The sequence below is a fragment of the Phodopus roborovskii genome, unplaced genomic scaffold (genome assembly GCF_943737965.1).
Source record: "Phodopus roborovskii unplaced genomic scaffold, PHOROB, whole genome shotgun sequence".
Lineage (NCBI taxonomy): Eukaryota > Metazoa > Chordata > Mammalia > Rodentia > Cricetidae > Phodopus > Phodopus roborovskii.
Window position 1 is genome coordinate 77413139 of NW_026126418.1, and position 27160 is coordinate 77440298.

The window sequence follows — 27160 nt, forward strand, 5'->3', positions numbered from 1 at the left end:
TCTTTAGGTTCAGTTCTCTCTTCAATCCTATGATGGCTGTCTGTCTGTCTGTCTCTCTCTCTCTGTCTCTGTCTCTGTCTCTCTTTCTCTGAACTACAAACATCACCCTAAAACCAGTTTGAGACTGTTTTGATCAAGACAACTCATGACTAGCTAGCTGTAATGGTGCACCTTTTTTATTACACCCTGGCCAGAGTTTCAAATAGAACTACAGTCAAAAATTTTCTGACTAGCTGCATATGTCACAGCCAGTTCTGTTGAGAAATTTGGTTGCTAAAAATTTTCTTCCTACAGGATCCATTGGAGCAATCATCGTCCCATTTCAGCAGGAAGTAACCTTAAGATAACGACGCTCCCTTTCCCTACCCTTGGAATTTTGGGATAATAGTCATCGTCTTTGGGTTGGTTTTAGTTATTTGGGATTGGGTGATGCTTACACTCGGGTTTATCTTTTAGACAGGAATAGGGAATGGTTGGTAAAGGTATGGTTTAGATGGGATATAGGTAGATTAGCCTATTTTCTTGAGAATTTGAGTAAGAATGAGATAGTATTTTACAGTTTACATTGTTATGTATTCTTATGTGGTAAGCTATGTAAAATTAAGTTTATATTTTGTTATATTGTGTTAAATCTTTCCACTTACAATGTTTTATGCACATTTTTTTTTACCATATTCTATGTATGTATACTTTTCTTGTATTCAAGACATTTTGTATATTGATACAATTTGGGATATTTATCTTGCTGCCCTTTATAGTTCTACCTCTTGTCTTGACACTTATACTCTACCTCTATTTTAGGGGTTTATATGTATGTATATGTAAGTAGTTATATTGTTTAAGTATTTGTTCCTGTTTTACTCAGGGAAGTTTTAATCAGACTTTTTAGCTAAGTTCCTGAGTATTACAGATTGTCTTCACTCATATTTCCTGTACCTATGAGATTAGTCAGATATAGATGTTTAATCTTCAATCACTTCATAGACATGCAGAACATGGCATTTAAATGTTTTAATATTAGTACTCCATTGACATGAGACACCGTTGCTCCTGACAGCACCATGCACTTTCCGAAAATATGTTGGACACTGTCGTTGCTCCTGCTGGAGTTCAATCTCGCCTCAGCTAATGGCCTGTTGGGCAAAGAATTGCCCCCACCTTGACCACTGATTTGGACATGCAGTCCTATGTGCTTGCAGGAGACAAATATAGAAGACTGCTTGACCTTGCCAAGTCAGGGTAAGACAGCCATTCTACCTCCCTGCTGTTGTTGTGGTCTGTCAAGTTCTCTTGGCCTTAGCCAAAACTGGGTGTACCAACGTTGCAGTGAGACCTTGGGTGACTGTTCAGGTGGCTTGCTGTTTCTGTCCTTGCTGCACCTTTTGGAAGTTGTCCATCCGCAGTTCCTGTCTACTCTAGTATTGTTATTTTCCTTCTCAGGTCTTGATGAGGTTGAAGATTAAACTATCACAACTATTATTCTCTCTTCCTAGTTAGATATATTAGGTACTAGACCTACGTTTTCCAGCTTAGGACAACTCTATTGTAAACTCCATTATGCCTTCACCTTAGGACTAGATATGTAGGTCATTTTGTTCTCGATTTTCCTTTTCTTAGAGCACACTTGTTATTCACTGTTTTGTATATAGTTTTATATTAAGCCTAAATCTTTTCTTTAGACTAAAAGGGGAATTGTAGTGAGGTAGTCCTTCTGTGGCACTGACCACGCCCATTGAGGGGTGGAGCCATGGGCGGAGTGACCTGTGGAAGGAGGTCAGAGGGAGAGCCAGGAAAAGCTCTCTTGCTGGCTTGACTCGGACAGGAGAGGATCCGGTTGAATTTCCTGGTGTTCATCTGTCTAGGTTGTAAGTTATTTCTCCCTGAATAAACATCTATTCAGCCTATTTGTTTATCCTGATTCTTATTTAACCGCGTTAGTGTTTCATTCTGTTTCCATCAAGAGGGCCCTCATGATGGTGGAGTCGTTGATCTCACTATCAGGGAAGGACATTTATGGTAGCCTTTCCACTGTTGCTCAAATTGTTAGATGGGGTCAGTCTTGTAGGTCTCTGGACATTTCTTTAGGTTCAGTTCTTTCTTCAATCTTATAATGGCTGCCCCCCCCCTCTCTCTCTCTCTCTTTGTCTCTGCTCTTGTATATTCCTACCATGACTCAATCTTCTTAGTCCCACAAGGTCTCCTCTCCTCCTCTTCTCTTTCTCCTAGCTCCATCTCTACTCACTGTTCCTCACCCCTCCCAATATGCTCAGAAGATCTTGTTCCTTTCCCCTTTTTTTGTGAGGGAACTTGTATGAATCTCTTAGGTTCCTCCTTGTATCCTAGTTTCTCTGGTAGTGTGAATTATAGGCTGATGATCCTTTGCTCTCTTTGTAAAATCCATATATGAGTGAGTACATTCCATGTTCCTCTTTTTGTGACTGGGTTACCTCATCAGGATGGTTTCTTCAGGTCCCATCCACTTGCCTGCGAATTTCAAGATTCCATAGTTTTTCTCCGCAGAGTAGTATTCCTTTGTGTAAATGTGCCACATCTTTGTTATCCATTCTCCAGTTGAGAGCATCTAGGTTGCTTCCAGGTTCTTGCTATTACAAATAATGCTGCTATGAACATAGTTGAATACATGTCTTTGTTGCATGGATGTGGATCATTTAGGTATATGCCTAAGAGGGGGATTGCTGGGCCCTGTGGTAGACTGATTCCCATTTTCCTGAGGAACTGCTATACTAATCTCCAAAATGGCTGTACGAGTTTGCACTCCCACCAGCAGTGGAGGAGTGTTCCCCTTTCTCCACGTCCTCTCCAGCATAAGCTGTCATTGGTGTTTCTAATTTTAGCCATTCTGGCAGGAGTAAGATGATATCTCAAAGTTGTTTTGATTTGCAATTTTCTGATAGCTAAGGATGTGGAGCACTTTCTTAAGTGTCTTTCAGCCTTTTTGAATTCCTCTATTGAGAGTTCTCTATTCAGTTCTGAACCATTTTTAATAGGGTTATTTGGTGTTTTGTTGACTAGTTTCTTGAGTTCTTTGTATATTTTAGAGACCAGCCCTTTGTCAGATGTAGGATTTGTGAAGATCTTTTCCCAGCCTGTGGGCTGCCATTTGCTCTTGTCAACTGTGTCCTTTGCCTTACAGAAGCTTCTAAGTTTGAGGAGATACTATTTATTAATTGTTGATCTCAATGTCTGTGCTAGAGGAAGCAGTCTCCTATACTAATTTGTTCAAGGGTACCTCTTTCTCTTCTAAGAGGTTCAGTGTGGCTGGATTTATGTTCAGGGTCTATCTGCAGTCTTCTACACACCATCACCCAGTTGTGCCAGAACCATTTGTTGAAGATGCTTTCCTCCCCCACCCCCCATTGTATACTTTTAGCGGTTTTGTCAAAAATTAGATGTTCATAGGTTTATATCAAGATTTTCGATTTGATTCCATTGGTCCACTTGTCGATTTTTGTGTCAATACCAGGCTGTTTTCAGGACTATAGCTCTGTAGTAGGGCTTAAAGTCAGGGATGGTGATGCCTCCTGAAGTTCCTTTATTGTACAAGGTTGTTTTGGTTATCCTGGGTCTTTTGGTTTTCCATATAAAGTTGATTATTATCCTTTCAAGGTCAGTGAAAGATTGTGCTGGGGTTTTAATGGGGATTGCATTGAATCTGTAGATTTCTTTTGCCAAGATTGCCATGTTTACTAATTTATCCTACCTATCCAAGAGCAAGGGAGATCTTTTTATTTTCTGGTATCTTCTTTAATTTTTTTCTTTAAAGACACAATGTTCTTAATTTATAGTTCTTTCACTTGTTTGGTGTTACTCCAAGATACTTTATGTTGTTTGTGGCTATTGTAAAGGGTAATGTTTCTCTGATTTCTTTCTCAGCCCCTTTGTCATCTGAATAAAGTAGGGCTACTGTTTGTTTGTTTTTTTTTTTTTTTTTTTTTTTTTTTTTTTTTGAGTTTATCTTGTATCCTGCTAGTTTGCTGAAGGTGTTTATCAGCTGTAGGAGTTTCCTGGTAGAGTTTATTGGGTCACTTATGTAAACTATCATATCATGTGCAAATAGAGAAGTTTGAATTCTTCCTTTCTAATTTGGATCCCCTTGATCTCCTTTTGCTGTCTTATTGCTTTAGATTGAACTTCAAGTGCAATAAGAGATATAGAGAGAGAGGGCAGCCTTGTCTTGCTCCTGATTTTAGAGGAATCACCTTAAGCTTCTCTCCATTCAGTTTGATGTTGGGTGTTGGTTTGCTGTATATTGCTCTTATTATGTTTAGGTATGTTCCTCTTATCCCTGATCTCCCCAAAACCTTTATCATGAAAGGATGTTAAATTTTGTCAAAGGCTTTTTCAGCATCTGGGGAGATGATCATGTGTTTTTTCTTTTTCAGTTTGTTCATATGGTGGATCACGTTGATAGATTTTTGTAAGTTAAACCATCCCTGCAACCCAGGGATGAAGCCTACTTGGTCATGATGGATGATTTCTCTGATATATTCTTGGATTCAGTTTGCCAGTATTTTATTATTGAGTATTTTTGCATCAATGTTCATGAGGGATATTGGTAGGTAGTTTTCTTTCTTAGTTGTGTCTTTGTGTGGCTTAGGTACCAAGGTGATTGTGGCCTCATAAAAAGAGTTTGGTAATGAACCTTCTGTTTCTATTGTGTGGAACAATTTGAGGAGTATTGATATTATCTCTTCCTTGAATTTCTGATAGAAATTCTGCACTGAAGCCATCTGGACCTGGACCTGGGCTTTTTTTTTTTTTTTTTTTTTTTTTTTTTTTTTTTTTTTTTTGGAAGGCTTTGGATGACACCTTCTTTTTCGTTAGGAGTTATAGGTCTATTTATGGTGTTTTTCTGTTCTTGATTTAATTTTGGTAAGTGATAGTTATACATTAATTTGTCCATTTCCTTTGAATTTTCAAATTTTTGTAGTACAGGTTTTCAAAGTATGACCTGAAAATTGTCTGGATTCCCTCAGTGTCCTTTGTTAAGTCCTCCTTTTCATTTCTGATTTTGTTAATTTGCATGGTCTCTCTGTACTTTTTGTTAGTTTGGATAAAGGTTTGTCTATCTTGTTGATTTTCTTGAAAAACCAACTCTTTGTTGTGTTGATTTTTTGGGGAGGTATTGTTTTCCTGGTTTCTACTTTATTGATTTCAGCCCTCAAATTGATTATTTCTTGGCATCTACTCCTCTGGGGTGAGATTGCTTCTTTTTGTTCTAAGGCTTTCAGTTGTGCTATTAATTCTCTAATGTGATTATCTGTTTTCTTCATATGGGCACTTAGTGCAATGAACTTCCCTTGTAGCACTGCTTTCAATGTGTCCCATAAATTTGGATATGTTGTGTCTTCATTCTCGTTGAATTTTAGGAAGTCCTTAATTTCTTTCTTTATTTCTTCTTTGTACCAGGTATGGTGCAATTGTGCATTGTTCAGTTTCTATGAGTTTATGGTTTCTGCAATTTGTTTTGTTGTTGAATTCAAACTTTAAAGCATGGTGGTCTGATAATATACAGGGAACTCTTCCAATTTTTTTTTTTTTATCTGTTGAGGTTTGTTATGTCACCTAGTATGTGGCATAGAGTCTGTTCCTGGAAGATAATATTCACTTCCATTGCAATCCTTTGCTGGTATCCTAAGTATGTGGTTATCTCATTAGTACTTCCTTTATCTCTTAAAAATCCACTTAGTATCACATTTGATAATGATTTTCAGTACTTTACACTTAGCTTCATGTATTTTGCCTTGTTTTGTTGAGATCTCTAAACAGGTGGAAGAAAACAATCAAAAGGTAAACACAACCCAAAGCCATTTCAGCTATAACTGATTCTTTAAGGTGACTGTCTCTACCACAGCAAATTAGTCACAAAAAGATTATAAGATCATGTCCATTAGTTAGTGATCTTTGTCTTGATAATTTAAAAATTCTTTGTTTTTTAAACTCTCCAGTATTGGTGGATGCTTACATTGTATTTTATCACAAAGACTTTCATATCACTGGGCTGCATCTTTTCAGCCATCTGTTACACTTTCCCCAAGGTCATCCCCATTTGCTTGGTTGGACTTTGGTTTTCCAGACCATTTTAATTGATGGAAATATTCTACAAAGTAGATGATGATGATGATGATGATGAAGATAGATAGATAGATAGATAGATAGATAGATAGATAGATATAATAACTCTTTTGAAACAGAGCCACACAAATGTCCACATGGAGGTGTAGATGGGAATGAAAGAGAGGGCAGGAAGGAAATGTCATGAACTCAGTTCCTCATGAGGATGGGATGAATGACCACTGTCTCCAAGAGAAAAGCTACAAAACTGGTTTTTGTCCCTTATTAAGATAAGAGTATACTAGCAAGGCATTCATTTTATTTCAAGCAGAACAAAACTATTTTTTTATGTAATGATGTAATCCATGCTCACTCATATCAATAAGAGAAGAAGCCAGAGTGTTGCTCTTGTGGGCTGATTTCACAGATCCACTTCTGTTCTTATTTTTCAGCCACATCGTTGTTCCCATCAGATCCTGAGGTCAACTTGTTCCATTCAAGAAACCTGGAGAGAAGGAAAATGAGAGAGAGAGAGAGACAGAGAGAGAGAGCTCTTCAGGAGAGATATAAAGAGTCCCACATAGATATTGCTGGAATATCTCAAGTCAATAAACTAAACAGGTATGAAAAGGGGGGAAATAGAATCTCTGAAAACAGACACTTAAGAATTCTTGATCTCTTCATGTGCTCCAGCAGATCACAGATGGGGTGCATTTGAGTGGGTCAACCCATAACTCTTGTTTTGGGCCTGAGAAGATGAAGAGTTGCTCAGGCTGCCCTGTGTACCCAAATCTTCAGGACTTCCACAACATGGGGCAATAGAATAACAAGAGACATCATTGATAGTGTAGCAGAAACCAGAGATCTTGAACCAGACCAATGACACCAATTTCACAGTACTCATAGGCACCACCGTCACAGTACTCATAGACACTGTTGGTTGATTCTTTCCAAAGTTTGCTAGAACACACATGAAACTGGAAAAAAAAATGTATTTTCATGAATCTTTTTGTACCCAATGGAAGCCAATTATTTGCTGACCTTGAAGAAGCTTCTAGCACTGTCACTATCCTCTACAATTTTTCATATAGTTTCACTGAAACATAGTAATTACATGTTTATTCAATACAGTATGGCATCTCAATGCATAAATACAATGTGTAACGGTCAGAGCAGAATAATTGACATACTGATTACATCAGATAGATATGAATATTAGTGTTGTAAATATTCAAAATCTCTTCTCACACTTTTGAAATGTCTGTTAGTTGCTATCAAATATAATGATGCTTCTGTGCTATGTCTTCTTATACTAGAATTACTGTGAGGATTAAGTGGGTTGTGTGTGGAAAGTCCTTCACTCATTTTTGGCTCACTGTTTCTGCCTTTCTATCATTGCTACTTATCTTCTCTTACAATGTCCTAAGGAGGTCAATGAACATCACTTCATTCAGAGCATGTGTCCATATTGAAGCTACTTAAATGGGATCAATTAGAAGTTCTTTTGCTCACTGCAGCTTCCAGAGTTTCTGTACTGGGGATTCAGGAGCTCATAGAGATACCTACAAGAACCACAAAAGTGGCTCTGAATAGTCTTTGTCTTTCCAGTTTCCTGGGCATAATGCAGTCTAATTATTTCCAGATCCTAGATAGCTATTATATACTTCATATCACATAATTTCCATAATATTAAATATGTCAAAAAGAGTGCACTGTGTTGATAAGATATAGAAAAAGTAACTACCATAACCAATTCGAACTACCAAGTGACACTGAAAAACAATAAATAGAAAGCAAGATGTCTCAGCCAGACCTTAACCTGTATGACCATAAGGTCGTCAAAAATAGCCCTGACCCCTCCAAGAGTCCATTCTTTCTTCAGATTCCAGAAAGGTTTTCAGCCAGATATGCTGATACTCTAATCAACAGATAAACACCTTAAGCTTAGGGGAAATGTTTCTCTGACTTAAGATAGGATAGTTGTGCCTGGGGAGTTTTAGAAGTATGTTGAGATCAGCTGTGGCCAAGATTACATTGAGGCTGATACAAGGCTCTGGGTCTAACTCGCAATTCTCCATCTTTCAAGGGCAAACTAAAACTTTCTTTTCTGGACTCTAATTAGGCTATCAGGAGTACCTCAGGGAGTTAATTAGCATCAAAGAAAATGTGCATAGAAGTTCATGTGCAAATTCTCTCCAGAGACTCATTAAAAAGCTGAAGTTGAACCTGTCCCTTAGAAGCAGCTTCTGCAGTGATGGTGACTAAGAAACTTTTGCCACAGCATTGAGTGTGAGCTCCTGGGTTTCTGGCTGGGTTGCTCCCTAAGGGCAGCATGCTACTTTAGCTATAGAAAGGGTAAGAACGTACTATGTATCTTGGAGGCTTTCCCTCTTACCACAGAAAGCCCATGCACCAGCTCAGCCTTGCAAGGGGATGGTCATTATCCCTATTCAGAGCCACTTTTGTGGTTCTTGCAGATCATGCTACTTAAGGAAGAGAAGTTATTTCTTCCCCCATCGCATTCCAGGATTTAAAAGCTTTGTGATGTCTTCTGTGAACAGTGATGATTCTCAGTCTCCTCTGTACTTTTGAAATCATCTAGAGATGTTTTTAAAAGATCACAGTACCTTTCCATTATTGCTCAGATTGTTAGTTGGGCTCATCCTTGTAAGTTTCTCTAGAGTCAGTTTGCTCTTCAAACCTATAATGTCTTTTTTTTTTTTTTTTTTTTTTTTTTGGCTCTTGTCTATTTGTCCCCCCACTCAATCTTCCTAGTCCCATGTGTTCTCCTCTCCTCCCCTTCTCTTTCTCCTAACTCCCTCTCCACTCACTGCCCCTCCACCTACTCCCAACATGCTCAAGAGATCTTGAATGCCTTTCCCTGATAAAGAGATTGATAGCTAACTTATATGTCATCATAGATCCCTCATCTAGTAGCTGATGGAAACAGAAGCAGACACCCACAGCTAAACACTGAGCTGAACTCCTGGAATCCAGTTTCTGAGAGAGAGGAATGATAAGAAACTGGGGTCAAGACCAGACTACAGAAACCCACAGAGACAGATGACCTGAAGAAGGGGGAGCTCATGGACCCCCAGACTGATAGCTGGGAAACCAGCATTGGACCGACTCAGAGCCCCTGAACATGGGTCTCAGTTAGAAGGCCTAGGTAGTCTAAGGGACCTCTGACAGTGAAACCAGGATGTAGCCCTTGTGCACAAAAGGACTTTGGGAGCACATTCACCAAGGAGGGATACTCCCTTAGCCTAGAGGCAGGAGGGAGAGCCTAGACCTTACTCCAAATGACTTGGCAGATTTTGATGATCCCTCCTGGAAGGCATCACCCTCCCGTGGAGGGGGGGGATGGAATGGATAGGAGGGAGGTTGGGGGTCATGGGAGAGAGGGAACTGGGATCGATATGTAAAATAAGAAAAAAAATTTAAAAAATAATGCATAATGAAAAAAAAAAAGATCACAATGCCAAAACCATATCCAAGATGAACCAAATTATAATCCAGTCATCAACACTTTCAAAGCTCCCACGAAACAGTATTAAGCATCCAGGGTTGAGCTCTTAGAGGACCCTGGTTGGCTTGTGAAATTTGTGAGAGTCACAGCTTCAGTTTTAGGGGCCAGAAAATTTCCTCTCCTACTATTTCCTAGATGCATTTTTTTACCCGTCATTAGTTGGAGTTTTGTGTTTACTTTGTTGCTATGTGTAGTATATTTACTCATTTATTTGTTTTTAGGATTGCTGTGTCAATATTTCATCTTAAGAGAGGACATAAATATAGCACTATGTTAAAAGTATTTCAGCTACTTTTCTAGTCTCCCATATTTCTATTTCTGTTTTTTCCTTTTGTTACCTAAGTCCACAGAAAGCAAAATTTCGACCTAATAGTAAAATTCAAACAGATGTTATAAAGCACTCTGAGATCTTTGTTTATTCCTACAAGTCTATCATTTATTTAAAAAAAAACTTTACATGTACAAATATGAAGGTTAACAGCCATGAAATCACATTATATAAATATATTATTTAACAACTTGAATTTTCATCTAACAATATGCCTTGGAGATGGTTGCAAGCCACTACTTTCCACAATCTACAGTTTTTAATTAATTTATACTATTTTAGTGTTAGTTCAAAATATGAAATTACCATAATTTATTTAAATATTTCTTTATTATGTGGCAGATAGTTGTTTTTATGGTAAAAAAAAAAGTAAGTTTCTATGAATATCTTGAACTTACAAATCATTTGATTATGTACCATATATGTCTTGCATTTGTAAAAGTAGATTTTTATTGATGCCCTCAAAATGGCCTCCACAAAAGAGCTATAATGGCCTCTAGCTACTCACATTTGAATGATACAAGTATCGTCCAAGTCTGTCAATATTTCATGATTCCTTTGTCTATAATTTTATGTATTTATTGGTCATTATTGTTTATCCACTGTAGATTGCTTTTATTGTTTTGGTTTGTTGTTGTTTTCTTTTCTCATTAGTTAAGACAAACTGCGGCACAGACAAGTTAGTACTAAAACCTTGAGTTTAACACTATTAAGTTTTCCTTTTTTCTCAGTGTGAATTAGCTTGAGGGCACTCTTCAGTGGGGAAAGACAGAGATAGTTTGCATTGGTGTGGCTCAAAAACAACACATGTCACTAAAACTGATAATTCTTTGAACAGAAGGTCACATGGTCAATAATTCAGCTATATTATTCAAAATACAAAAGTCACAGATGAGGGAAGGGATTTGTAGGTAGGGCCTGTTGATAAGAGTGAGGAGTGAGAATAATTAGAATGTATTTTGTATGTGTATGAAAATGTCAAAGAACGAATGTAATTAATAAAAAAAATAGAAATAGCTGTCTGTTGACACCAAACAGGAGGTGTGAAATGTGTTTACATGGAATATTTAATAAACATCACTGTCTTGACCACAACTTAAGATATCTTTTATTCTTATTGATCTATGAGAGTCTCAATGGATGCTCACACTCCCTGCTCACCTTTTTATGTTTCAGCTTTATTCATAGCACCACTTGTCAGACACATCTTCTTTTCACTTTTATGTGTCAGGTTTCCCATGTTTCCCATTCAATCTTGACATTTCTGTTTGCCAAGTAAGGTAAGTAAGGTTATTTTACTGCCAAAATTAAGACTGTATTCCTCTGTTTTCCTGGTATAGTTTTAAGGTTTTTGCACGCTGATTTTTCAAGTTGATCTGAAATTATTTTGTATATGGTGTAAGGGATTTAAATTTAATTCCCTGTAACTAAATATATGATTGTCCCACTATTATTGATCTTGCCACATTCAATGATACTAGAAACACTTCCTATGTGTCTGTGTTTTTGGATCCCACTGTACTCCATCAGATTGACTATAGATTTCTATATGAATGCTGAACCTTCACAACTAATACAACATTTTTGTGTATTTTCCTGGTTAGGAAGAAAAGCTCATTTTCCTTTTACTACTTTTGTTTTTCAAAATCATTTTATTTTTTTGCACATTTTATTTTCTCTCTCTGGGGGCTGCTTAGATGGCTCAGAGGTTAAGAGCACTGTATGTTCTGCTCTTCAGAGGACATGAGTTCAATTCCAAGCAATCACATGGTGGCTGTAATGGGATCTAATGTCCTAATCATGTGTGCAGGAATACATGCAGACAAAGCATTTGTCTGTGTGTGTGTAATTCATAAATTAACTATTATTTTCTCTTGCTAATAGATTTTAGAATGACTTGGATGAATTCTGTAAAGATTGCCCATATATATATATATATATATATATATATATATATATATATATATGCATATATATATATATATGCATGCATGCTTTGAGGCTTTTATTTTATGATGAAGAAGAACGCCCTTGGGGGGATTTGGTCAGAACATAAGGGGGTATTGCATTGACAGAACCCAATAATCATTACTAAGTCAGGCTCTGAGAGCCATACCTGCTATGGCAACATATCCTCTTCTGGGATACATGAAACACCCATATGGCCAAATATGGCCAAAACTCATTGCTTCTACTTCAACTAGACAGAAAACACAGAGGAGGGGGGATACAAATCAACAACAAAACAGGTATGATTATCTTTTCTTTTCCCAAACTCACAATCCTACAAATAGTTGAAGTCAGCAGTTGACATTGAAAAATTACAGAGACAGTATCAGGCTTCTTACCTTAGGCTCAGAGTTAACAAAATACTGGGAGAAACAAAGGAAAGTCTGCCTGCTAGTGGACCTTCATGACCTTGAGATGCATGATTTTGAGGTACCTCAAACAGGAGCTCAACCTAGATCCCCCCACCCCCTTTGAGCCAGACAGCTTTTCTCACCCAACAATATATATACCATGATCTCTCTACTTGGGAATTATTTCACTCAGCATGTTAGGAATGCTTGTTATGCAAACTATGTATTCGACAAATGTTGCTTCATGGAGAAAGTAAATGAGCAAGACAATGAGTTGATGCAAATTATAAAATGTGTTTCACCAACAGCACCTTGTACCTCATCTTAAAAAAGCTGCAAAGACACAAAGGTTTACTGTGCCAGATGGTTTCTAATTCACAGTTAAAATCCACTGCCATGAACACTACTGACATGCTTTTGAACCATAGTACCTAAGTAGGCATGCCTTAAAGTAGGTACCTGGTGGGTATGTTTGTAAGTCATGTCAGAGTTATACATACCAGTAATTGTCAAAATTCTAAAACCATGAGTAAAAACTCACACTGTGCCAATGTAATCCAAACTAAACACTCAATATGATAGGATGATACTCTAAATTTACCGCTAAATCTCAGACTTTCACTATATATTCCAATGCCTGAACAATTACCTACATAATTCAACCAGAGCATACACTTTCTACCTGACTAAAAGAATCACCCTTGTATTTCAACACTTCATTCACCCATACTATGAAAACAATCTTTTTCCCATGCTTGCTTACACACTTACACATACACACACACACAGCCCTCCACATAACTGTGCTGTCACCCCTAATTTCAAGGTATCTGATGGAGTACTTATGGCTACAGACTCATCACCAAAACACCAAAATTTAAATGATACTCTACTTGTCCACTTGTATCTGCAGCATACTGGAAATGTGTAGCCAGAGACGTCTCATTTGAGACTGTGTCTACACAGCTTGGAGGGATCTTCGTCTAGGGCATAGCTGGGCTGATGGGTGTGCTTGGAGGCGCTGAAATAACCGCCCCAGTTACTTCGATGCGCACACTAAGCCTGTCATAGTGCTAAGTCAGGCTCTTTTCCAGGGCGAAGGAGTCCCCACACTCCAAGCACTTATACCCACGCATCGGTAACGTGATCCCTGCACTGGCGGGAGGACTGAGGTTTGGGATGTAAACAGGGACTGGATTGACACTGTTCAGCACCTTGTTGAAAGCTTCCACCACAGAACTCTGCAAGGATGACACCACCTGGACCCGAGACACCTTTTTAGGTGGTTGGGAGGCCCCTGCGTTGATTATTGCCTGCTTTATTTGTCGCTGAGGTTTGGTTAGGACTTGGCGGAGTTCAGAGGTGGCCTGGGCACCCTGAGGCAGAAGGTTAAGGTTGGCAAGGTGCACAGTCTTTGGCACGAGTTTGGCGTTGGCCAGGCTGAATGCTGGCACCACAACGGTTTGTTGCTGGATGGCATTGGAAGCTTTAATAATGGCACTGCTGGCACTCTGAACGGAGGCAGCAGATATGACTGTGGCTTTCACTGTCGTGTTGTTAGCGAGCTTCAGATTGATGACTTGAGACCCTGCCGTCTTGACAGCAGACACAGGAAGGAAAGCAGTCACCACGGGTTTGATGGTTACCTGTTTTTTGGGTGTCAGCTCTGCAGGGGAAACAGCATTGGTAACCATGGCCGTCTGCAGAGGTGCCCTGGGGGGACAGGAAAGGACAGCAGCTGATGCTGAAGATGACAGAAGTGATGTCATAGATGCCATCACAGATGCCGCCTGCTCAGAAGTCTTCTTCCCAGCGTCCAGGTCGACTTCTGGCAACACTCTGGTCACTGTTCTCTTGATCTCCCCAGATGTCTTGATGGTCTTCATATGGATTTTGGGGACCGCTGGGGTAGACCCCACAGGGGACGATGGGGACCCTTTGCTGCTGTTTTCACTGGATATGCTCCTGGGACTGTCCGATGGCTTCAGGGAAGCTTTCTTGGTGCCATCAATGAGAATCTGGGATTCAGGAGACTTGTCGGCAGCTTTGGGACTGTCATTCACTTCCTTTGGTAATGGAGAAGCTTCCCTTGAATTGGCCATGACTTCTTTGCAGGAGTCTGAAGCAGCTTTCTTAGCACTCAGGGCTGTGATGGCAGCTATGCACGAAGAGAGATTAGAGGACGACTTCGTTTTGGAAGATGTGACAGCAGCAAGGCTGGTGTCAATCTTCTCGGAGCTCAGCTTGCTATCAAGGACCCTATTCTCAAGCATCTTCTCAGAGTTCTCCTTCAACTTATCCTCTGCTTTCCTCACCTTTAAGGGCTCATAAACACTCAGGCCTATGGAACTTGTTTCTGTCTCTCGCTTGACTTTGTTCTTCTCTACATGGCCGGATCTAGAGATTCTAGTCTTGCTTGTGTTTTCCCCTCCTAGTGACTTCAGCTTGTCGTAGTCCTGCTGGGGAGCTGAGCCAGTCAATACATTTGATCTAAAGCCGGACCGTGTGTCTTCCTTATCCGGAGGGTCATCCACCTCTATTTTCTCATCATCATCAAACTCTTCAGCACTGGAGATGGGGCTGAACTGGCTGAATGCTGGGTCTTTAAGCGTTACCTCTGAGGTAGGTGACTTATGGACTTTGCTCCATCCTTACCATAGCTGTCAAGAGAGGACTCTGTGAGAAACCCATTATGCAAGCCATTGCCTGTGGAGTTGTGGCTGTCTTTTTCAGCTCCCTCAGAGGAGTCGATGTTGCGAACATTTTTCACAATGACACTGACGCCAACATCTGAGGATGACGGAGTATGAGAGTCGTCATCCACATGAGCATTCTGCTTGATGTGGCTTTCATGGTCCTCATGTCCAGACTCAATCGCTGTTTTGGGATCCACCATATCTGGGATATCAAATGCTGCCAAAAGGTCATCAAAGTCTGGGGTCTTCATATCCCCCATGGTCATGAATTTGATCAGATGTTCTTGTGAACCTTTTGAAAAGACTTTGGACCAGTGCTCAGTTACTGTCACATGGTTGCATCTCTGCAAATATGAAAGGGTTAAAAGCAGCCCCAGTCAATAGGCCTTTTGGCCTTCATAATAGTCCCAAGTATCACTAACACCCTTTAGTAGCATCTAAAAGGAAAAGCACAAAACAGAACATAGCCCCCTGGCTGGGCGGGCCATGGCTCGGGCGACCTCTGCTCTGTGTGCCGCTGGTGGCTGCTGCAGTTGCTGTGCCCGCTGCAGTGCAAGCAGCTGTGGCGGCGGCTTCCATGCTACTGGCGTGTCGCGCCTCCCCGCCGCCAGGGTCTGTGTGCAAGAACAGAGTTGGGCCTTGCCGACCCGGGGCTCCCCGCCGCCGCGGCCTCGCTGTGCGCACGGACAGCGGCCCCGCTCTCGGGCTCGCGGCTGGACCCGGGCCACGCTGGGGCCTAGCGCTCTGGCCGTCCTGGCGGGCGGCCGTCCCTATGTATTTTTAGAGCCTCAATTGAGAATCCAGGTCTTAATTTCTTTATTTTGTTTTTGTTCTTAGAGAAGAGACTATAACTGAAGGTCTGCTACAGAGCTTTGGATGAGACTGGGGCCTGGTTTTGCAGGAACAGAAAGGGAGGTGAAGATTTGCAGTTTAACCTGCTTACGTCCCTGACAAAAGTGGCCTTGGGTTCCCAGGGAATGCCTGCTGGAGTTGGGCACTGGGATAAGCAATTGAGGCTCTAAAAGCTAAAAGGGCCTAGGCAGAATTCTACAGGCTCTAAGAAGCCACCGATATCAGCCCAGGCTACTCCAACCAGCAGAACTTTTCTGTGTGTGTGTGTGGGGGGGGTGGTATATAATTTTTTTTCTTATTTTATATATCGATCCCAGTTCCCTCTCCCTCCCACCCTCCCTCCCATGCTCCCCTGACCACCCTCCCATCCCATTCCTCCCCACTCCACAGGGAAGGTGATGCCTTCCAGGAGGGGCCAACAAAATCTGTCAACTCACTTAGAGTAGGGACTAGGCCCTCCCTCCTGCTTCTAGACTAAGGGAGTATCCCTCCATGGGGAATGTGCTCCCAAAGTCCTTTCATGCACAAGGATTACATCCTGATTCCAATGTCAGAAGTCCCTTAGACTGCCCAGGTCTTTTAACTGAGACCTATGTTCAGGGGGACAGAGTCGGTCCAATGCTGGTTTCCCAGCTGTCAGTCTGGGCAGCCTGGGGGTCCATGAGCTCCCCCTTCTTCAGGTCATCTGTCTCTGTGGTTTCTGTAGCCTGGTCTTGACCCCATTTTCTTATCAATCCTCCCTCTCAGCAACTGGATTCCAGGAGTTTGGCTCATACTAGATGAGGGCTCTATGATGGCAGATAAGTTAGTCATCAATCTCATAATCAGGGAAGGACATTTAAGGTAGCCTTTCTACTGTTGCTCAGATTGTTAGTTGGGGTCATCCTTGTAGGTCTCTGAACATTTCTCTGGAGTCAGTTTTCTCTTCAAACCTATAATAAGACTTCCTCTATTACGGACTCTCTCTTTCTCTCTCTCTCTCTCTCTCTCTCTCTCTCTCTCTCTCTCTGTGTGTGTGTGTGTGTGTGTGTGTGTGTGTGTGTGTGTGTGTTATCTTGTCTATTCATCCCTTGGCTCAATCTTCTTAGTCCCACATGCTTTCCTCTCCTCCCCTTCTCTTTCTCCTAGCTCCCTCTCCACTCACTCCCAATATGCTCAGGAGATCTTGTCCCTTTCCCCTTCTGTGAGGGATTTGTATGAATCTCTTAGATCCCTCCTTGTATCCTAGTTTCTCTGGCGGTGTGAATTATAGGCTGGTGATCCTTTGCTCCATGTCTAAACTCCATATATGAGTGAGTACACACCATGTTACTCTTTTTGTTACCGGGTTACCTCACTCATGACGGTTTCTTCAAGTTCCATCCATTTGCCTGTGACTTTCAAGATTTCACTGTTGTTTTCTGCTGAGTAGTATTCCATTGTGTAAATGTGCCACATCTTCTTTATCCATTCTTCAGTTGAGGGGCATCTAGGTTGCTTCCAGGTTCTGGATATTACAAATAATGCTGCTACAAACATAGTGGGACAGATGCATAGTTGTGGACCATTTTGGTAAATGCCTAAGAGTGGGAATATAAGACAATGCATGATAAAATTCAAAGTTTAGCAATATCTACATTCAAATCCAGCACTACAAAAGGCACTAGAAGGAAAACAACCTAAAGAGGTTAACTACACTTAAGAAAATACAGTGAATAAATAATCCTTGGCAAGAAAATCAAAAAGTGGGACACAAACACACACACACACACACACACACACACACACACACACACGTGCTGACTACCACACCACCACAACAGCAACAACAACAAAATAATATGAATCTGCAAATAATTGATATCTCTCAACATCAGTGATCTCAATTTGCCAATAAAAAGATACAGACTGACAGATTGGTTGTGGAAAACATGGTCCATCTTTCTGCTATATCAAAGAAACACACCTTAACATCAAGAAGAGACATCAACTCAGGATAAGGGATAAAAAAAGATACTCTAAGCAAATGGACCTAAGAAGTAAGCTATTGTAGTCATTTTATTATCTGACAAAATAGATTTCAAACCAAAACTAATCAGAGGAGGTAAGGAAAGAGGACATTGAAATTCTTAGCTTCTGTGTGCCAAATAAAATGACACACAAGTTCAAAAACAAACAAACAAATAAACAAACTACTAAGCTTAAATCATATATTGACAGTCACATCGACAGGGGAAGACTTCAATGTCCCATCCTCAACAATAGACTGGTCATCTAGATTAAAAACTAAACAGAACAAATGGACCAAACATATATTTACAGATCATTTTACACAAACATAAAAACAGACACTTCCTTCTCAGCACCTCACGAAACTTTCTTCAAAATTAACCACGTACTCAGAAACAAAGCAAGTCTCAACAGATACAAGAAAATTGAAATAATCCTCTGCATCTTATAGGCCAGCATGGATCAAAATTGGATTTCAACAATAACAGAAACAACAGAAAGCCTACAAATCATATACTGAATGACTACTGTGTCAAGTAAGAAATAAAATGTTGGGTCTAAAAAGGCTGGGTCATGAGGCCTAGTAAAACTTCCTGAGCCTGGCTAAAATTTGGTGACCTGTCTTTGGCCTATAACTTCCGTATAGGACTGGCTCAGCAAGACCTGACCTGAGAGATCATTGGCCCTTACACCTCACCCCATCCTAAGTTCCACACTCTCTCACTCTATAAAATAAAATGAGATCCTGCTTGGACAAGTCTCCTGGCTCATGGCTCAGTGTGATTTCCTCTGGTGGGCGGGGGTGAGGGGAGAAATCTAGGTTGCTGTCACTCACTCCATCCTGCTAGGCCCCAGGAAGAGACCAGCAAGACAGGCTTTTCCACAGGTCTACCTGTCTGAGAATAAAGAAAGAAATTGATGACTTCCTAAAATACAGTGAAAATGAAGGCACAACATGCCCAAACGTAAGGGACACATGAAGGCTGTTCTAAGCATTAATTGCTTACATAAAAGCAGTTGGAAAGATGTCATACAAGTAACTTAACAGTGTACCTGAGAGCTCTAGAACAAAAAGAAGAAATTACACCCAAAAGGAGTAGGTGACAAGAAATAAACAAACTCAGGGATAGAATCAGCAATAAATAAATAAATGCAAACAAAAAAAAAATCAATGCGAAGAATATATGAAACAAAGAATTGTTCTTTGAGAAAATCATTAATATTGACAAACCCTTATCTGAATTAACTAAAAAGCAGAGAAAGATCCACAAAATTAGAAATAAAAGGGAGATATAACAATGAGGAACATAAAGACCTACTTTAAAAACCTATACTTGCCCCCTCACCCTTGGTCCTGCTGGCCTGCTGCTCCAGGTGAGCACTGGGCCAAAGTGTGGGTCTAACAACCTCTCCACCTCCATGGAATTTCCTGGGTCTGCTCTGAGCAACCTGGACTCACCTATCCACACAAGACCACCTTGAGGCCTGGTGATTGGAACCCATTGCCTCTGGTCCTCTCTGAGGTGAGTCTGGGACCAGTTTAGGCTGAATACCCCCCTAAATCCTCCCCGGGAACTCCCTGGGTTAGCTCCACATCTCCCCCTGGCCTTGGATGGTGAAGTCCTGGTACTCTGCTCCATACAACACCCAAAGCCTGCCTTCATGTCACGCGTTGTACTGCTGGGCCAAACTTACCTGATCTTTGGACCCTATTGCCTGTCCTCTGCCAGAGGAGAGAACTCCAAGAGACCTTGGATCATCCAGAGTTGCAGACATCGAACTCCTGACCCAACTACACCCACCAGGAGAGCAAAGTAGAGACAAATTCTGCCTGCAACCACTGGAAGAAACAATGGGAAAACAACAATACAAGAAAACACCCAACAATGGAAAGACCAGTATGATACAACCAGAATCTAGGGACTCTACTCCAACTAGACCTGAACATACCAAAGCAGATGAAGCAAAAGACAGCAACTTAAAAATGATGTCATAACGCCTGAAACAGAGTACAAGCTGATCCTACATTCAAAACAGCTGGACAAAACAGCCCTACAGACTACAGCTAGGATATCTGAATCTTCTTCAAATCTCCCAAGACAGCGCCCCTTACCAGCAGGAAGTAGTTTGGAAAGAACGACACCCAAATTCCCAAATATTGTGTATAAATGTTTGTTTTCATTTAATTGGACTTTGTTATATAAAATTAAATAAAAAAAGAGAAGAAAAAAAAAGTTCAAAGAAAAGAATGACGTCATAAAAATGATAGAGGCCCTCAAAGATGATATGAGAAAATCCCTTAAAGAAATGGGAGAAAAAACTAACAAACTGGAAGAAATAGAGGAAAAGGCCAAGCCAAAAAAAAAAAAAAAAAAAACAAACCAAGAAATGAACAAATCTTTTAAAGAAAGCAAGGAAAGCTAAGAAAAACCAATCAAACAGATGATGGAAATAATTCAGAGTTCAAGACCCGAAAACTGAAATAGAGGCAATGAAGAAAACACAAATTGAGCCCTGTGGCTAGATCCTTTACTCCCATCACCAGGCCTCCGCTTAAGAGGCCTCGGCTGGAGAGTGCCAGGCCCAGGCTAGATCCACCTATCCCCACATGAAACATCCTGAGTCACAGCCTTTGGGATCTTTGATTCCCATCACCAGGCTTCTGCTGGAGCCAGATCTCCCTGCCTGAGGAGAGTCATCCTAGAGAGCTTAGACCACCCAGAGCTACAGACATTGAACCTCTGACCCACCTAAGCCCACCTGGGGAGTACGATAGAGATAGAGACAGACCCCACCTGCACCTACTTGAAGAAGCCATGGGAAGACAACAATACAAGAAAACACCTAACAATAGAAAGACAAACATAACACCACTAGAATCTAGGGACTCTACACCAACTAGACCTGAACACCCTAAAGAAGATGAACCAGAAGAGAACGACTTAAAAATTATCGTCATAAAAATGTAAGAGGCCCTCAAAGATAATGTGAGAAAATCCCTTAAAGAAATGGAAGAAAAAACAAACAAAAAAATTGGAAGACATGAACAAATCTCTTAAAGAAAGTACAGCAAGCCAAGAAAAAACAATTAAATGGTTCAAGACTTGAAAACTAAAATAGAGACAATAAAGAAAACACAAACTGAAGGAATGCTGGAAATAGAAAAACTGGGCAAACGATCGGGAACTACAGACACAAACATAACCAATAGACTACAGGAGATGGAAGAGTGAATCTCAGGCCTTGAAGATAAACTAGAGGAAATAGATTCATCGACCAAAGACAATTGTAAATCCAACAAATCCTTAATAAAAAACATCCAGGTAATGAGGGACACCGTGAAAAGGCCAAACCTAAGAATAATAGGCATAGAGGAAAGTGAGGAAGCCCAGCTCAAAGTTGTAGAAACTATATCCAACAAAATCATTGAAGAAAACTTTCCCAATCTGAAGAAGGACATGCCCATGAAAGTACAAGAAGCATATTGAACACCAAATAGACTGGACCAAAGAAAAAAGACCACCTCAACACATAATAATCAAAACACCTAACATACAGAATAAAGAAAGAATATTAAGAGCACCAAAGAAATTGACAGGTAACATATAAACACAGACCTATCAAAATTACACCTGACTTCTCCATGGAAACACTCAAGGCCAGAAAGTCCTGGATAGAAATTCTACAAGTACAAAGAGTCCACGAATGCCAGCCCAGACTACTGTACCCAGAAAAAACTCTCAATCACTACAGATGGAGAAAACAAGATATTTAATGACAAAGCCAGTTTTTCCCAATACGTATCTACAAATCCAACTGGAAGGAAAATTCCAACCCAAGTAAGTTAACTATGCTCACAAAGACATAGGCAATAGATAATCCCACTTCACCAGAACCCAAGAGTAAAGCAGGGCAAATATGCCACTGCCAACAACAAATCAAAAACAAACAAGTATTAACAATCAATGATCCTTACTTTCCCTCATCATTAATGGCTTTGACTCACCAATAAAAAGACACAGAATGGATACGAAGAAAGAATCCATCCTTCTGCTGCATACAAGAAACACATTTACACTTCAAAGATAAACATTACTCAGGACAAAGGATTGGAAAAAGATCACCCAATCAAATGGACCCAAGAAACAAGCAGAAATAGCTATCCTAACATCTAACAAGTTAGACTTCAAACCAAAATTAATCAAAACAGATGAAGAAGGTCATTTTGTATTCATCAAAAAAGAAATCCATCAGTACAAGTCTCAGTTCTGAACATATATGCCCCAAATACAAAGGCACCCACATTTGTAAGAGAAACCTTACTAAAACTTAAATCTCATATAAAATCTAACACACTCATAGTGGGAGACTTCAACACCCCACTCTTACCACAAGCTAGGACCACCAGCCAAAACTTAACAAAGAAACAAAAGCACTAACAGAATTTATGACCCAATTGGTTTAACAGACATTCATAGAACATCCATCCAAACACACAAAAAAATATACCTTCTTTTCAGTGCCACAATGAACCTTCTCTAAAATCAACAACATACTCAGCAATATAGTAAACCTCAATAGGTACAAAAAAAATTAGAATAGTACCCTGTATCTTATCAGACCACCATGCTTTAAACTTAGAATTCAACAACACCACAAATTGCAGAAACCCTACAAACTCATGGAAACTGAACAATGCACAATTGCACCATTTCTGGGTCAAGGAAGAAACAAACAAAGAAATTAAGGACTTCCTAGACTTCAATGAGAACAAAAACACAACTTACCCAAACTTATGGAACACTTTGAAAGCATTGCTATGTTATGAGCAGGTTTTCCCCTGCCACCTGGTCAGGTCCCACCACCATGACAGCCCCAAATAATAACACACTGAGACTCTGTATTAGATATAAAGCTGTTGGCCAGTTACTAGTTTATCATCGGCTAGCTGTTTCTTAATTATTAACCCATTTCCATGTGGTCTTATCTTACCGGAGAGAGGGGCTGGGCTTCTGCTCTCTCCGTCTTCCATCTTGGATCTCCCAAATACTTCCTCTTTCCTCCTAGTCCTGCCTATCTTGCTTTCCTGTTGGCCAACGTGTTTTATTCATTAACCAATATGAGAAACATATTTAAAGAATGACATCTCCCATCAGTGCTATGAGGTAAGTTCATTACACTAAGACCCCATATAAAGAAAGTGGAGGATAGTCACATTAGAGAATTAACAGCACAACTGAAAGCCATAGAAAAAGAAGAAGAAGAAAACTCAACCCTGGAGGAGTAGACACCAGGAAATAATCAATTTGAGGGCTGAAAACAATAAAGTAGAAACTAGGAAAACAATAAAAATATCAATGTAGCAAAGAATTGGTTCCTTGATAAAATCAACAACATAGACAAACTTTATCCAAACTAACCAAAAATAGAGAGAGAACATGCAAATCACAAGAATTAGAAATGAAAAGTGGGACATAACAACAGACACTGAGGAAATCCAGAGAACCTCCAGGTCATACTTGAAAACCTGTACTCCACAAAATTGGAAAGTTCAAAGGAAATGAACAAATTTCTGGATATGTGTCATTAAACAAAGAGCAGATAAGCAATTTAAATAGACCTATAACCCTTAATGAAATAGAAGCAGTCATCAAAAGCCTCCAAAAAAAAAAAAAGCCCTGGGCCAGATGTCTTCAGTGCAGAATTCTACCAGAAATTTGAAGAGTAGCTACTACCAATCCTCCTCAAATTGTCCACACAATAGAGGCAGAAGGTTCATTGCCAAACTCTTTTTATGAGGCTATAATTACCTTGATTCCCAAGCCATACAAAGACACAACTAAAAAAAAGACAACTACTGGCAGGGATTCAAAACATCCAGGAAATGTGGACACCAATAAAAGACCAACAGGTAAGAATTATAGGCATAGAAGAAGACAAAGAAGCCCAGCTCAAAGGTGCAGAAACATATTCAATAAATCATTGAAGAAAACTTTCCCAATCTCAAGAAGGACATGCCCATGAAAGTACAAGAAGAATACGAAACAACAAATAGACTGGACCAAAAAAAAAAAAAAAAAATACAAAAGTTTCCTAGCCACATAATAATCAAAACACCTAACATACAAAATGAAGAAAGAATATTAATGGCATCAAAAGAAAAAGGCCTGGTAACATACAAAGGCAGACCTATCAAAATTATACCTGACACATCCATGGAAACTATAAAGGCCAGAAGGTCCTGGGTAGAAAGAGTCCATGGATGCCAGCCCAGGCTACTATACCCAGCAAAACTCTCAATCACCATAGACTGAGAAAACAAGATATTTAATGACAAATACAGGTTTTCACAATACATATCTACAAATCCAGCCCTACAGAGAGTTCTGGGAGAAAACTCCAACCCAAGGAAGTTACCTATGCTCACGAAGGCATAGGCAATAAATAATCCCACTTCACCACAACCCAGGGGTAAAGTAGGACAAATATATTCACAATACCACTGCCAACAACAAATCTAACACAAACAAGCATTAACAATCAATGGTCCTTACTTTCCCTCAACATTAATGGTCTTAATTTGCCTATAAAAAGACACAGCTAACAGAATGAATACAAAAACAGAATCCATCCTTCAGCCACATACAAGAAACACATCTAAGCTTCAAAGACAGACATTACCACAGGACAAAAGGTTGGAAAAAGATCACCCAATCAAATGGACCCAAGAAGCAAGCAAGTGTGGCTATCCTAATATCTAACAAGTTAGACTTCAAACCAAAATCAATCAAAACAGATGAAGAAGGTCATTTCTTACTAATCGCAGAAGAAATCCCTCAGCACAAAGTCTCAATTCTGAACATCTATGCCACAAATACAAAAGCACCCACATTCATAAAAGAAATGCTACTAAAACTCAAACCTCACATAAAAGTTCACACACTTATAGTGGGAGATTTCAGAACCTGCACTCTCCCCGCTAGACAGGACCACCAGTAAGAAACTTAAAAAAGAAACAAAAGAACTAACAGAAGTTATATCTCAATTGGGTTTAACAGACATCTATAGAACATTCCATCCAAACACAAAAGAATATGCCTTCTTCTCTGCTCCCATGGAACATTCTCTAAAATTGACCACATACTAGACAACATAACAAACTTCAACAGCTACAAAAGAATTGGAATAGTCCTCTGTATCTCATCACACCACCATGCTTTAAAATTGGAATTCAACAACAACACAATTCTCAGAAACCCTACAAACTCATGAAACTGATCATTGCACAACTGCACCATACCTGGGAAAAAGAAATAAAGAAACTTCCTAAAATACAATGAGAATGAGGACACAACATACCCGAACTGATGGGACACCTTGAAAGCAGTGCTACGAGGGATGTGCATTTCACTAAGTGCCCATATGAAGAAAACAGAGGATAGTCACATAAGTGAATTAACAGAACAACTGAAAGCCCTAGAACAAAAAGAAGCAAACTCACGCCAGAGGAGTAGACGCCAGGAAATAATCAATTTAAGGACTGAAATCAATAAAGTAGAAACTAGAGAAACAATACAAACATAAATGTAACAAAGAGATGGTTCCTTGAGAAAATCAACAACATAAACAAGCTTTTATCAAAACTACCCAAAAACAGAGAGAGAAAGAAAGAGAAAGAGAGAGAGAGAGAGAGAGAGAGAGAGAGAGAGAGAGAGAGAGAACATGCAAATCCGCAAAACTAGAAATGAAAAGTGGGACATAACAATGGACACAGAGGAAATCCAGACAATTTTCAGGTCATAGATTGAAAACCTGTACTTCACAAAATTTGAAAATTCAAAGGAAATGAACAACTTTCTGGATAATTATCAGTAACCAAAATTAAATCAAGAACAGACAAACAACTTAAATAGACCTATAACCCCTAGCAAAATAGAAGCAGTCCCTGAAAGCCTAACAACCAAAAACAGCCCAGGGCCAGAGGACTTCAGTGCAGAATTCTACCAGAGATGCAAGGAAGAGTTAATACCAATACTCCTCAAATTGTTCCACACAATAGAAATAGAAGTTTCATTATTAAACCCTTTTTATGAGGCCACATTATCTTGGTACCCAAGTCACACAAAGACACAACTAAGAAAGAAAACTACAGGCCAATATCTCTTATGAATATTGATGCTGGCAAACCAAATCCAAGAACACATCAGAGATATCACCCATCATGACCAAGTAAGCTTCATCCCTGGGTTGCAGCAATGGTTTAACATATGAAAATCTGTCAACTTGATCCACCATATAAACAAATTGAAAAAGAAAAACCACATGATCACCTCACTAGATGCTGAAAAAGCCTTTGACAAAATTCAACACCCTTTCATGATAAATGTCTTGGAGAGATCAGAGTTAACAGGAACATACCAAAAATATACAATATACAATAAAAGAAAAGAAATATACAGTAAACCAACAGCCAACATCAAACTGAATGGACAGAAGCTGAAGCCATTCCTCTAAGATCAGGAACAATACAAGTCTGCCCTCTCTCTCCATATCTCTTCAATATAGTTCTTGAAGTTCTAGCTAAAGCAATTAAGACAACAAAAGGAGATCAAGGGGATGCAAACTGGAAAGGAAAAAGTCAAACTGTCACTATTTGCAGCTGATATAATAGTTTACATAAGCAAACCAAAAAACTCTGCTAGGGAACTCCTACAGCTGATAAATGCCTTCAGCAATAGAAGCTTATCTCAAAGGGATAGAAAAATAAATGAGACAAACATCACCCTTTACAATAGCCATGGGGTAATGCTTACCAAACAAGTGAAAGAACTATATAGCAAGAACTTTGTGTCTTTAAAGAAAGAAATTACAGAAGGTACCAGAAAATGGAAATATCTCCCATGCTCTTGGATAGGTAGGAACAACATAGTAAAAATGGCAACCTTGCCAAAAACAATCCACAGATTCAATGAAATCCACATTAAAATCCCAGCTCAATCATTCTCTGACCTTGAAAGGATAATACTCAACGTTATGTGGAAACACAAAAGACACAAGATAGCCAAAACAACCCTGTATAATTTAGGAACTTCAGGAGGCATCACCATCCCCAATTTCGAGCTCTACTATGGAGCTATAGTCCTGAAAACAGCTTGGTATTGACACAAAAATAGACAGGTGGACCAATGGAATGAAATGAAAATCCTGAGATTAACCCACACACCTACAAGCACTTGATTTTTGTCAAAAGAGCTAAAAGTATACAATGGGAGGAGTAAAGCATCTTCAATAAATGGTGCTGCTACAACTGGATGATGGTGTGTAAAAGAAT

The 27160-nt window shown here is 39.7% G+C and overlaps 1 protein-coding gene across 1 annotated transcript; it reads right to left on the reverse strand.

The window, feature by feature from the left end:
* Positions 1–13275: 13275 nt before the first annotated feature.
* Positions 13276–15302, reverse strand: LOC127221942 (zinc finger protein 532-like). The gene is given in 2 exon segments (XM_051183882.1): positions 13276–14924; positions 14927–15302. Coding segments are annotated over 2 exon segments (1977 nt in total). The 5' UTR covers positions 15255–15302.
* Positions 15303–27160: the final 11858 nt, after the last annotated feature.